The sequence below is a fragment of the Eremothecium sinecaudum genome, chromosome IV (assembly GCF_001548555.1).
Source record: "Eremothecium sinecaudum strain ATCC 58844 chromosome IV, complete sequence".
Lineage (NCBI taxonomy): Eukaryota > Fungi > Ascomycota > Saccharomycetes > Saccharomycetales > Saccharomycetaceae > Eremothecium > Eremothecium sinecaudum.
This window is the reverse complement of record NC_030895.1, coordinates 939,041-951,622: the sequence shown is the minus strand read 5'-3', so window position 1 is coordinate 951,622 and position 12,582 is coordinate 939,041. Positions and strand designations below refer to the sequence as shown.

Sequence of the window (12,582 nt, the reverse complement as noted above, 5' to 3'; positions counted from 1 at the left end):
TGTACAAGCTCTCTTCACAAGACAAATTTTTGCAGTAAAAAGAAAGAAAAGAACCTCTCTGCGATGAGTTTGGAAGCCAATATTCAATACTAATACGTTATCCTGTACTCATTTCGAGTTTTAATTTGCTTTATTAGGTGAGGTTCGTAAGTATTGCAGGAAACATGGCATCAAAAAGCACTACCAGCATCAAGCCTTCAAAGAAAAAGAAGCTGAATGATTCATCGGCAAAGAAAGTAAGCGTGAGAAGTACTTCCGAGGCTGAGGAAACGGTCAGTATCTCCAAAGCATCTTCCTCAGACGAGGCAGAAAGTGATGTCGATGCGAAAGACGAACAAGAACAAGAACAAGAACAAGAACAAGAAAAAGAAGAAGAACAACAACAACAACAACAACAACAACAAGAGCAAGAGCAAGTAAATGATGAAATCGACGAAGAAGGTGTCACGTCTGAAGAAATCGAAGAACAGGACGAGGATGACTTCCCAAGGAAGAAAAAGTCTTCCAACTCAAAGCACGACGATGGTTCAGAGTCATTTTCCAACGCTCTGTCCAATATTTTGTCATCTCATCTAAAGTCCTACGACCGTAAGGACCCAATCTTGGCTAGAAATAAGAAGGTTCTAAAACAAAATGAAGCGGATAAGCTTGAATTAAAAGCTAGAAAGGCCCTTCTCGCTGAGAAAAAACAGCTGTTGAACAAAGCTAGAAAGAGAGACATTCTCCCCGTTGCGTCGTCAGAAGAAGATCCCACTATCATCAGGCTTACTCTAGAAAAAGAGCGCAAACTGAGGAAAATAGCTCAAAAAGGTGTGGTGAAACTATTTAATGCCATTTTGTCCACCCAGGTGAAAACCGAGAAAGAGATTGAAACAAATCTGGCCAATGTCAAGAATAGAAAAGAAAGGAAAGAGCTAATAACAGAGGTCTCGAAGGAAAGGTTTCTGGATCTAGTTAAAGCCGCCGGTGATAGCTAGGCCTGACGCCTTAATTTAGTACATAGCGGAATTTTAAATAGGTTGCATTACTAATCTCTCAGTTGTATATTAATCACCATATCGGCACTTGTCATCTTACAGACAACGAACTCTTTCAAATAACCGTTGTGCATGTATGACCGCTAACTCCACAAAGAATTTTTAATCACGTGATCGTGTCGATGAGCGGTTTTGGCAATGACAAGCACATGTTCGGATTAACTTCGTGGGGGGGGAGTAGTAGGCCCCAAAAAACAATAGGTATTTAGAACTACCCAGCACTCAATCCAAAGGCGGTAATATGTAGGAACTCACAACACTATAAGCAGTAAGCTCATCAATGCAAAATCTAGAGCTCGGGTCAAATCTAAAACCTAAAGTACTCCATTTTTAAGGCCCTACACAAGGAACAGGCAGATTTCACAGCATTTGCAAAATTCCATTTCACATGACACTTTAAAGCCTACAATGTCTAATTTAGCTGCTATTCATGAATAGAGATACCAGATCTTGTGGTTGCTGTTATCGCTACCCCCTTATCAAGTTTACCTTACTTACCAAGAAGATGAAATCAGCGGATCTGGTAATTTCGGTATAGTAATCTTTGGTATAATTAATTGTAGATCTCATGATTTTTATATAATCATTGCTGTTCTCTACACGACCTTTTACTCAACATGGCATAAGATCAGATATCGCTGAGCTGCATAGCCAATTTAAGTGTAGAGGTTATTGATTGTAATCTTGCTATATAGATTTTATCTTCTCCCGAGGTTCTCCGTTGTTCTCCCGGTAGCCAAGTTGGTTTAAGGCGCCAGACTGTAATTGATTTAGTAATCTGGAGATCGGGTGTTCGACTCACCCCTGGGAGATTTTTTTGGCGTCTTTTTAATTCTCAATTCCTTTGATGGAACGATGTTTTACCTTTTCTGCAAATTACATATCCTGCCGGTAACTCTTTAGGCACTCAATTATGATACGTAAGGAACAATGTATAGCAACCAGCGTGTCAGCCTATACACAACGGGTGAACTTAAAATGGAACCGAAACGTTTTTGAACTTTACATTATTAACATATACTTGTCTTTCTCCTAGGATTTATACTTATAGAACTTCAAAGGACTTAATTGGCACTATAGATATGTCATTGGGCAAATCAACAGTATATGATTTAAAACTTTACGTTCCAATATCCTCGTCGAATAAAACTCATCGAGTGATTCAGTTAAGTAATGGTTTGGTAGCACTTTTGATCTCTGACCCTTCTGAAACTTTGGCATCATGTGCTGTATCTGTTGCTACTGGGTCACATAAGGATCCTGTGGGAATACCTGGGTTGGCTCACCTATGCGAGCATATGATAATGTCTTCTGGTTCTAAGAAATACCCCGAATCAAATTACTTGAATCAGATACTTACCAAGAATAACGGGTCGCAAAATGCGCATACAACTGGTGAACAAACTAGTTTCCACTTTGAGGTGCCCAATACTACGTCTGCTGAGTCGCTTGTCTTTGATGAGATTGTAGATATTCTTGCGGCATCGCTGAAGGAGCCTGTTTTCACTGAAACGTTAATTAATAAGGAGATCTACGCTATCGAGAGTGAGCACGTCGGAAATAAAACTACGCTTGATAAAGTATTGTACCATGGGACTCGGTTACTTGCTAACAGCGAGCATCCATTCCACCGATTTTGTACCGGGAACATGATTACGTTGACAAGTATGCCGAAGCTGCATAATATGAACCTAAAAGCCGAATTAATACGATACTTTAAAGAAAATTTTGTGAGTGAAAATATGGTGCTATGCCTAAAGGGTTCTCAATCTATTAATCAATTGGCTAAGCTAGCGCAGTCAACTTTTGGCACTGTGCCAGCTGGAACAGCTAATTTAGGCCAAGGGTTGAAGCTGAAGCCCTGGAGACGTAACTCACAGCCGTCTCCGCCAAATAGTCCTACAATTTCAAAATCTGTGAATGACATGCACAAGCTTAAGGATACCTGGCTGCCTTATTATTTGAAAAAATCGGTATTTTCTGACCTAGAACGAGACCGTGTTCTGTTAATAAAGTCTTCGAAGACGCCTGTACTTCGAATGATTTTTCCAATTAACTATTTATCTACTCGGTTTAGCGATAGGGAAATTGCGACATATAAATACGCATGGTGTGAACTGCTTGGGGACGAGAGCCAAGGTTCCCTATGCCATTGTTTGAGGGAAGCCAATTTTCTAACTGATCTAACGGCCTATCCGTCGACCTTTGCCACAAACGATGACGGCCTAGTATTGCAGTTGCATTTGACGAACAGTGGTTGGAAACACGTCTCAGAAATCATTCCCATGATTTGGGAATACAGTATTAAGGCCATAATGAATAGTCCATTATCTGAACTTGGTCAATATTTAAGCGAGATGAATTCCATGGATTTATTACGTTTCTTATATCAAGAGCTTGCTAGTTCTCCAATGGAAGTATGCTCTGAGTTGTGTGATAAATTGATGCAGGACATGATGGTTTCAGATCCTTCTTTTATTTTAAAGTCAACTGGCGTGAATTTTGATTGCAACGATCCTACTGTCTCTAGTATTGGCAGCTATTCTGAATCCAAACAATCTAAGGAGTGGTGGAAAGGTCAAGCCGTTAAATTTCAGTCTTTCTTAAATGAATTCACTTCAATTGAAAACGTCAGATTAATTCTTTTAGGTGATATACAAAAATGTGACTTATATGACGAGAATGAACAGTTGAAGACAGATACATACTACGACTACGATTATATTAAAACAAACGTTATTATTCTAAACTTAAACGTTTACAGAACTGACTACAAATTTACTATTCCTGCTCGTAATCCGTTCTTGGTTCCGGTAGGGCACAAGCTGTCATTCATTAAAGAAGCATTAGCAGTGTCATCACTACAGTCTGAAGTTGCTTCTTTAGCAATACTGACAAGCTCTGAATTATTGAAAACCTCACCAAAACTGATTGGTAAAAGCCAGTTCTATGAGCTTTGGACTAAAGAAGAGGATCTAAACCTATCTTTCAAGTCGAAAAGCATAGTAAGCGTTGAATATATTAATACAAATATCAAACCAGCGCCTCTTCATACAATGCAATTGGAGATTTTTGGTCAATTACTTCATGAAATATTAGCTCCTACGCTATACCCAGCAGAGCGCGCTGGTTACACGTATGAACTAGCACTGTCATCTAAAGGCGATGTCAGATTTGGACTCACAATATCCGGTTTCACTGATGGTGTGGTTGGCATTCTGGAATTAATAGTTACCACGATGGTTCAAATTGCCAAGGGTAAGAGATTAGTTTCCCGAGAAACCTTCAGGAAGGCCAGGGTAAAAGTTAGAAACAAGTACGAGGCCGCTGCAAGTGAAAATTGTGCAACTTTGGCAAGCTTAGGGCTATTAATTGTACTAGAAGAGTGTATGTGGAGTTTAGAGGATAGGTTAGAGGCTTTGGAAGTTGCTGACATGGATTCCTTCTATGAATTCATGGAGAAATTTGTTGAAGGCGAGAGTTATCTTAACTTGATGATTCAAGGTTCTGACATTTCGATCGCAGACAAAATTAACATATATTTAGATCAACACCTTACGCATCACTTAGCTAAAGAGGGACGTGGTACTAATATTCTCGTTGAACCAAGCACTTACAAAATTCCTGATGGAAGTAATCTTTGTGTGAAGAGGAAAGGATTCGACGATGATCCCAACAACAGCATAGTATATTTTATTCAGACAGGAAGCAGAGACGACATTTACGCTTTTTCTCTAACTGCCTTCACGGAGTTCGTTATGCATTTAACATTGGTTCCAGACCTACGTAGTAAGAAGCAAATAGGGTATTTGGTTTTAGGCGGAGTTAGAGTATTATCCGATACGGTGGGACTACACATTACTACTATGGCAAGTACTCCTCCAGAGTTCCTGGAGATCAAAATTGAAGAATACCTTGCCTACCTCGAGTCTTATCTATCAAAACTATCAACCGAGCAATTCAAGACCCAATTTGTACAAGAATACGTCCAATTAATCAAAAGTAAGTCTACTCACAAGATAGAGAAAACTTCCGGTCCTTCAAACCTTATGGCCCACATAGAGGCTAATGTACGAAGTGGTCTTGTAAACACAAGCGTTGCAATGAAAAGTCATAAGCGCCTCCGCAATCAAATCACTTATAGGAGTTATAATTTTGAAGACGATGATGAGCCAGTTAACGAACGGGTCATAAGTTCGCTGACACTTCTCAAATATCTGCAGTTTTTCCAAGAAAAGATCAGCATAAGGTCTAAAACACGAGCAAAACTATCTGTAATGATATCCAGTCCCATGACAAAAGAAGCAATTGAGAATAAAATGATGTTCCTCCAGCTTGAGTCTTTCTTAAAAATAAAAGGTTTCAGCATTTCTAGTGAAAAATTAAAAGATATTTTAGATAAAACAGAAGGAAAATCTACTGCTTTGTTTAAGGAACTTTTCGTATACTTTCGATCTCGAGGGGAAAGTTTGAAATTGTGTTCGGTAGTACTAAAGGAAGTGGTGAAACAATTAGTTAGGAATTCACCATCTGGCGAAGATAAGGTAGCGGTTTCAGCAGGTACGTCAGGATCACTACACAGAATGAGTCAAAATGTGGTTTCTGTTATTCCCTTAGTAGAAATCACTGATGTTAATACAAATCGCATTTAGATAGAATATATTTGAACATCTCTTATCCATGCCAAGGCTACCGCGTGATGATAGGTATGTATTATTTAAACTATGTTTATGCCAGTAAATGGGAAATGACAGGCCAGAGGCGATATTTCAAATATAGTATCTCACTGTTAAACACTTGTCAGATACGCTTGGGTTAGACCCAAGTTACAAGATTAAGGTAGAATATAATACATGCTTTGATGTTTTACACTTTCCTTGTCTTCAAGAGAATAATAATGCAAACAAAGAGTTAAAAACGATTAAAGCAGTATGACACATATGGTGGTAGTTACTAATTGAATGAAAATGCGCAATATTTTTCAGTGAAAACGAGATTGCGGAGTATTAGAAGCAGTTTAGTTACGACATGATCTGGGTGCTTGTCTATAAGATAGCTAACAAAGTTGCATTCTTTAATTATTCTATGAACGCCCTTAAAGACAAATCTAAGTGCGTATGATTTAATGAACATCAAACTTTCATGTAGTTTTCGAGTTTTGGAGAAAGAAAGCTACAGCTCCAGAATTAATGTTAATCGACATAAATATGTACCTAAAAGTAGTCTTTCGTTGCAAAAACATGAATTGGTGTCAACTAACTATACAAAGTTTTAATTTATAGTGTGGAACATACTAACCATTAACAGCTAAAACATTAATAAAACTAGCAATTGAGGAATGGGAAGAATGAGTTCACCTGAAGATCTTTCAATCTTAGCTAGAATTTTAACTTTATTATATAGGAAATTCATACGTTATACTAAAAAATTAAAAAGAATGCGCAAGCCCGGAATCGAACCGGGGGCCCAACTATGGCAAAGTTGGATTTTACCACTAAACCACTTGCGCCTGTTGTTATGTTAGGTTGTATTTGCCTAAATATGATTGCACTATACATATATTTATTTGTCGCAGATTCAAATAGAGACCCCTTGGAGGCAGCAGCTAGAAAGAAGCGCCGGATTAGGTCCGTATGGAGAAGTAAGAGTAAGGGCTAGCACCGACTCGAGATCTGTCGTAGAAATGAAGATGAGCTAGATATTCTAACGTATATAAAGCCACCATAGCTAGAGATGAGATTATGACTAGGAGTCGAAGGAAGACACGTGGCCAGTGACTTAGATTAGACCTATATACATAGTAACTAATCTATCATTGAACATTTAATACTCACGTGACCAAGGAACTTCAAGTTAGCACGTGATCGGTTAGATAGCCCGCGACATTATTAATAATTCAGTCCTTAGTTATATTTTTATGTACAATAGTTCTTAAAGGACACCTGGTGTAGTTTCATTCGTTTGTGGTTTCGATTATTTATGTTTTTACTCGTTCACTTAACGCGTCCAAAAAAAAACTGCAAAATGTATCGCGCGACATATAATCTCATAGGAGTAACTAGGTGAAATAGTTAAAATTTAAGAAGTAACAAAACCTCATATTAATCAAGAAGCCCCTATGACTGAAATTCAAGAACAACCACAGAAGCAGCAAAAGCTAAATCAAACATTGAAGGTTCAATTACGTTCTGCTGATGCCACTGCACCAACCAAAGGCTCATCGTCCGCCGCAGGTTACGATATTTACGCGTCTAAGGACGATTTAATACCTGCCAGGGGTCAAGGACTTGTTTCAACTGATATTTCATTTACAGTCCCAATTGGCACATATGGGAGAATTGCTCCAAGATCAGGGCTTGCTGTTAAACATGGCATCCAAACAGGCGCAGGCGTTGTTGATAGAGACTACACTGGTGAAGTGAAAGTTGTTCTCTTTAACCATTCTGACGTAGACGTTGAAATCAAGAAGGGTGACCGCATTGCTCAATTGATTTTGGAAAGGATTATAGACGACGCAGAAGTCGTTGTAGTTGATTCTTTAGATGAAAGTGCTAGAGGCGAGGGAGGATTCGGCTCAACTGGTAAATAGGCACAGCGCCTAAGGTTTAATTCAAATACAGGGACCATTTACTACAAGTTGGATCTACATAACGGACTTTATGCTCATCTCAATTTATAAATCACGTGAACTTATATTTTGAGTCCAAGAATTTTACAGTTAGACTGATAATTCTCACTTGCGTATGACATAGGTTCAAGGTTTGTATTGTTTATAAGTAGCAGTTATAAGATGAGTAACCAGTCTCTATTAGATAAACTGGATCGTACCACAGAAGTTTTATCCCAGACTCTTTCTCAATTAGTCAAACTATCATCGATTGATCATTCACGCTTGGAAGGAGCCGATAGCAACGAACATGAAGACAACGAAGACTCTGTAGCTACGATTGCAACAACAGGTGTTATGCTGGTACATTCACACACGCTGCAACTGATCAAGGGTGTGCAGGATCTATTAGTTATCACACGTTCCATCCGAGAAAAGTGGGTATTAGGTCAAGTAACTAATGAGGAACAGGATCGTAGACAAACTTTGGACTATGAGAAGTGTGAGCAGATGCTAAGCACAGCTATAGATAAGATATTTAATCCTGGATTTTTGTGAGAGGAATTTCCGAACTATTAGTCCTAGCCTGTGTTAAAGCCAGTATTTGTGCTTATTTGGCGGAAAGTAACACAACAAAGCAAACTATATACAAATGAAAAGATAGAAGTACCTGAAGATCAAACAAAGACTTTTGGAGGTTACAAGAGCTGCGAATCATCGTGTTTGTAACGACCAGTGGCGATTATCACTGGACACGGAAAACTTTGTAAACAAAGTTAATTGATATTGAAGTTTAAGCGTTGTAATGCCATATACCAGACGCGAACATTATATCTGAATCGCCCATCAAAAGTACTTTACTATTAATTTCGCGTTAATTAAATTTACATGAGCCAAGAAGATTTTTATTCTACGTCTCCGCGAAGAAGGCGTTCTGGCTTTCATGGAGTACGAGTTCATATGTTGCCTACTGAACCTGCCGAATTAAAACGTAATAGTAGCGCCTATGATTCCAGCCAAACAAATGGAAATGTAGATGAAGATGCACAGATAGATAATGAATATACACGTATGAAGCCACATTCCAGCTTTGAGGCCGATGAAGATTTCAAGTTCAAACGCCGGAAGAGTAAAAATGGTGCATTAGGTGAGCGGTTAGATTCTCTACAGAACATGCAAAATGCAAAATGGATGGATAATTTTAACAGCTCAATGCAACATCCACAGCTTCCTCCACCTGTTAATGAGTATGTTCAGCCTCCCCCTCCTCAATATATGCCCTATATGTATTATTATCCTATGCCAGCGCTGGCTCCCCATCACATGCTGCCTACAACTGCCTCTCCTCAAAAGCAGGCTAACAACCTTCCCTCATCCATGCAAGGATATCCTAATACTTCCACGCAGCCCTTTTACCCTCACCGGAGTAGCAGTCAATTGATGCCACCACCACCACAGATGTATCCAGGATATTATGCCCAGGAAGCGAGAAACCCTGGGTATTCAAGGGAGCGCAGAAGAACTATAATGGCTCAGCGCGGTCGCCGTCTTTCTATGCTATCGTTACAAGGTGAAGAAAATGTAGATGTAATGAAGTCTGAAGTTATTTCGCCTCATAAAGACGTCCCAGAGTCGGATTTCTACCGACACATTGCTAACACTTCATTTGGCCGTGGATTACAAATACGACAACTATTTATTTGGTGTCTAATTAGATGCCTGAGGAAATTGGAGACACAGGATGAACATATCACGGCGAATGAAAACAACTCAACATATATTAATCCTAGAAGAATTAGAATGGTGATACTGAGAGAGTTTGTACAGGACCTTAGAAAGGGAAAAATTGATGTTGACTGGGATTGCAATAACATCGTTGAAGAAGAGCAATACCGCGATGACACTGAGGATACTGTGTTACGCGAATTATTTGATGACGATAATGAAGATAAGGAGCCAGGTGCTCGCCGTACTGCGAAGAGGAAATTAAAACTAGTTAAGATCCCCAATGAAAAGAACATTCAGAACCTAGAGAACGTTCGTATTCTAGAGGAAAAGATATCAAAACTGAAGTCTGAAATTCAGCGATGGTCAACTGTTCTTGATGATAATACATATCAGACAAACTGGGAGGCTCTGCGAAAGCCGACGCAAGTCCCCACGGAGCCAGGAAGGTTTAATTTACCGCCTGTACCGAAGATTGAAGATGTGAAGCTCGGTTTTTCAAGGCGCATTGACACGTTGTATGGCTCTGCACACCTCTTGCACTCACACGCAAGACTACTAAATAAAACGATTCAAATAAAATCAGGAGCAGTCTCCCGGACATTAACAAAGAAAACCATCCCCAAAAAACCCACGGAAACTAAGCAATTCACTAGAAAGCTCCTACTTAGTCTCAGCAAACTAATGGCTTCAAATGATCAACAGCATTCTTAGGAGGTCAAATACACTGCGACTTTTCAAATAATTATCAGTTTTCGTAAATTTATGCATATATGTAATAATATCTGACAATATTAATGCTAATCGTCTTGCTCCAACCGCGATTCATCACCTTATTAGATATTTTTTCGCCAGCGCTCTAACCTTAGAGTCAAAAACCGGACTGGTTATAGGTGCATCGACTTTGTAGAAAGGGTTTAGCAACGTCTTTATATACAGCTCGTGGACCTCCTTATAAAAACTTTTCACTACACCATCATCAACAGTAGCGACAGTATTCGGAGAACTACTATTCCCATGAACCATCACAAATTTAATATTCCCATACGTAATATAACCAGTAATAGCAAGGCCATAAAAATGGTCAACTTTCGAAAGATAACAACTCCCAGGTCCACCTTCGCTACTATGACTATGTCTAGACCTCAAAAAAGATGTCCCAGTCGTAGCTACCAAACCTGAGTTATTCGAAGTCAATGCATTAGAGTTTGTAGCTTGCCATTGGAGATCTTCTATTACGTCTAACGAAGCATGCAAAATAAATGGATTTAAATCCTGTAATTCCAGAGTAAACGGTTGCTGAGGTAAAGTAAACTCAGCTGAGTATATAGCATTATCTTTGTGACCGATTATAGCGAAATAAAACGGCATATTGTATTAATTCTTCAAAGTTTGCTATTGTACGTTTTTATATGCTAATGTAATATTTTTAAAATATGAAAAACCCTTGCAAGTTTATACACGACAACTTCAAATCCCTCGAAGATCATTAAAGTATAACTAAGTTCCAGAATTAACTTATGCAGTGATTAATTGGAACTTAGCTATAACTAGAATGTAGAGGAATGTCTGATAGGTTTACTTTTGAAATAACAGAACCCAGATATTGCTATAGTGACAGGGAAATTAAGAACGCTACTCAAATATTACTCGACCTTAAAAGTGGACTCCTCGAGGATTTAAACGTTGATACCGATAAAGTTGCAACATCAGAGAATAAGTTAGGCAAGAAGGATGTCTCGGAACCTTGGAAAGAAGCTTTGATGAAATACTCCAGGAGTACAAGGGAAAATGCGGAGCGAGTAAGGTTGTATTTGGAACTTTATTATTACCTTTTGGATAAGTCAATTACTTCAAAAAATGAGACTCACTTGCACGAAGGAGTGGAGGGGATATACAATCCTTTGCAAGTTATCAGGAATAGGAAGGTGCGCAAGAACTATGCTCAATATCCGTCAACAACCATCAATGCTGCCAGACACCCTTTAATTGCGATTACTGCTTTTAGTCATCGTACTAAACCATTTCCTTGGTTTGTTGATATATACGAGAGGTCTTGTGATAGTATTTGGATGGTTAACCATTGGCATGAGTTACGGAAACCCGATGGGACACTGTGGTTCCCTACAAGGCGAAGAGGATCAAACCAATTGTCTTTTAGTCATTACTATCAACCTAGAAAATCGGTCCAATCAAGTCATGGGTCCAGCCTTGAGAAACAAAATACGAATACATGGGGTACAGATTTGACGTCTAGGTCTAAAGAATTGTCCAAGACAACCAGCAACTCTTCAAACACTCACTCTAACCCATCTGTGAAGTTTAAAAGAACGCTGTTATCTAAGCTGTCAAAAGCACCCGTTAAACATGGTAAGTTAGAATCTCAGGAGCTAGCACTAGACGATTTTCCGCGCTACGTAATTGACCAGATTGAGACTCCTATTGACGAAGTACATGAAAGTTCGAACAACATATTTGAGAGCGTTAAGATTGCTCATATTAAAGGCAGAGAGGAAGATGAAGAAGAAGGTGAAGAAAGTGAAGGAGGTGAAAAAGGTGAAGACGAAGCAGGCGAAGAAATTGCAGTTACAGAGAGGCCATACCTAAATTCAACATCAGATGTAACCAATCCGCTTGTACTGAAGCAAAGAAAAAGATTGGCCTATTTATCTTATAGTTGGAAACTGGTAAGGCGAAAGCAGACCATAATACGACAGAGGGAGGCGCAACTGCTTACTCAGTGCTCTTCTGTAAAAAATGATTGTGAGACTTTAAAGTCAACTATCCCTGAAAAGGACGAAACCCTGAAACATTACGAGTCCCTGTTGGCTGAGTCTTCAGAAATATGCCATGGTTCGATGGCCAAGTTGGTAAATGAATATTCAGTTAGAATTGATATTCTAATTTCAAAAAGCGATAGACTCCTATCAGAAGTGAATAGTGCCCTCACGTTACGGTTAAAGGCGTTCAAGGACGACTTGGATAGGTTTGGGATATTAAGAACTAGCCGAACTAGTGGATTATCTTCTTTAGCCTACAGACTTTTGGAATATTTAATCATTGTCATACTTCGCATTACATGGTTTCTGTTTTCCATCGCCAAAATCTTTAAGACTATCATAGTAGCCCTAATAAAAGTCTTAAAATCCAGCAGCTAGAGCTATCTAGGTATAAAGTAACGTTGTGATTTCTAAATTTCGACTGCATTTAGTT

At 38.9% G+C, this 12,582-nt stretch overlaps 7 protein-coding genes and 2 non-coding genes across 9 annotated transcripts; 7 read left to right on the top strand and 2 right to left on the bottom strand.

The window, feature by feature from the left end:
- Positions 1-164: 164 nt before the first annotated feature.
- RRP15 (rRNA-processing protein RRP15) lies at positions 165-977 on the top strand (the record flags this gene model as incomplete). Its single annotated transcript, XM_018131745.1, has 1 exon — positions 165-977. One exon carries the CDS (start codon positions 165-167, stop codon positions 975-977), a length of 813 nt encoding a protein of 270 aa, XP_017987677.1.
- A 786-nt stretch (positions 978-1,763) lies between these two features.
- Positions 1,764-1,849, top strand: AW171_hschr42585. The gene is given in 2 exon segments: positions 1,764-1,802; positions 1,814-1,849. It is a non-coding gene; the product is annotated as a tRNA-Tyr (tRNA).
- Positions 1,850-2,119: 270 nt separating this feature from the next.
- On the top strand, positions 2,120-5,689 carry AXL1 (Axl1p; the record flags this gene model as incomplete). The annotated part of the gene is made up of 1 exon (XM_018131746.1): positions 2,120-5,689. The coding sequence occupies one exon, from the start codon at positions 2,120-2,122 to the stop codon at positions 5,687-5,689; it is 3,570 nt and encodes a 1,189-aa protein (XP_017987676.1).
- A 786-nt stretch (positions 5,690-6,475) lies between these two features.
- On the bottom strand, positions 6,476-6,546 carry AW171_hschr42583. Its single transcript has one exon. It is a non-coding gene; the product is annotated as a tRNA-Gly (tRNA).
- A 609-nt stretch (positions 6,547-7,155) lies between these two features.
- On the top strand, positions 7,156-7,626 carry DUT1 (bifunctional dITP/dUTP diphosphatase; the record flags this gene model as incomplete). Its single annotated transcript, XM_018131747.1, has 1 exon — positions 7,156-7,626. The coding sequence occupies one exon, from the start codon at positions 7,156-7,158 to the stop codon at positions 7,624-7,626; it is 471 nt and encodes a 156-aa protein (XP_017987675.1).
- Positions 7,627-7,827: 201 nt separating this feature from the next.
- Positions 7,828-8,202, top strand: SRB6 (Srb6p; the record flags this gene model as incomplete). The annotated part of the gene is made up of 1 exon (XM_018131748.1): positions 7,828-8,202. One exon carries the CDS (start codon positions 7,828-7,830, stop codon positions 8,200-8,202), a length of 375 nt encoding a protein of 124 aa, XP_017987674.1.
- Positions 8,203-8,532: 330 nt separating this feature from the next.
- Positions 8,533-10,083, top strand: DSN1 (MIND complex subunit DSN1; the record flags this gene model as incomplete). Its single annotated transcript, XM_018131749.1, has 1 exon — positions 8,533-10,083. One exon carries the CDS (start codon positions 8,533-8,535, stop codon positions 10,081-10,083), a length of 1,551 nt encoding a protein of 516 aa, XP_017987673.1.
- Positions 10,084-10,197: 114 nt separating this feature from the next.
- On the bottom strand, positions 10,198-10,740 carry TRS20 (TRAPP subunit TRS20; the record flags this gene model as incomplete). The annotated part of the gene is made up of 1 exon (XM_018131750.1): positions 10,198-10,740. One exon carries the CDS (start codon positions 10,738-10,740, stop codon positions 10,198-10,200), a length of 543 nt encoding a protein of 180 aa, XP_017987672.1.
- Positions 10,741-10,934: 194 nt separating this feature from the next.
- On the top strand, positions 10,935-12,527 carry MTC4 (Mtc4p; the record flags this gene model as incomplete). The annotated part of the gene is made up of 1 exon (XM_018131751.1): positions 10,935-12,527. One exon carries the CDS (start codon positions 10,935-10,937, stop codon positions 12,525-12,527), a length of 1,593 nt encoding a protein of 530 aa, XP_017987671.1.
- Between the last annotated feature and the right edge of the window lie 55 nt (positions 12,528-12,582).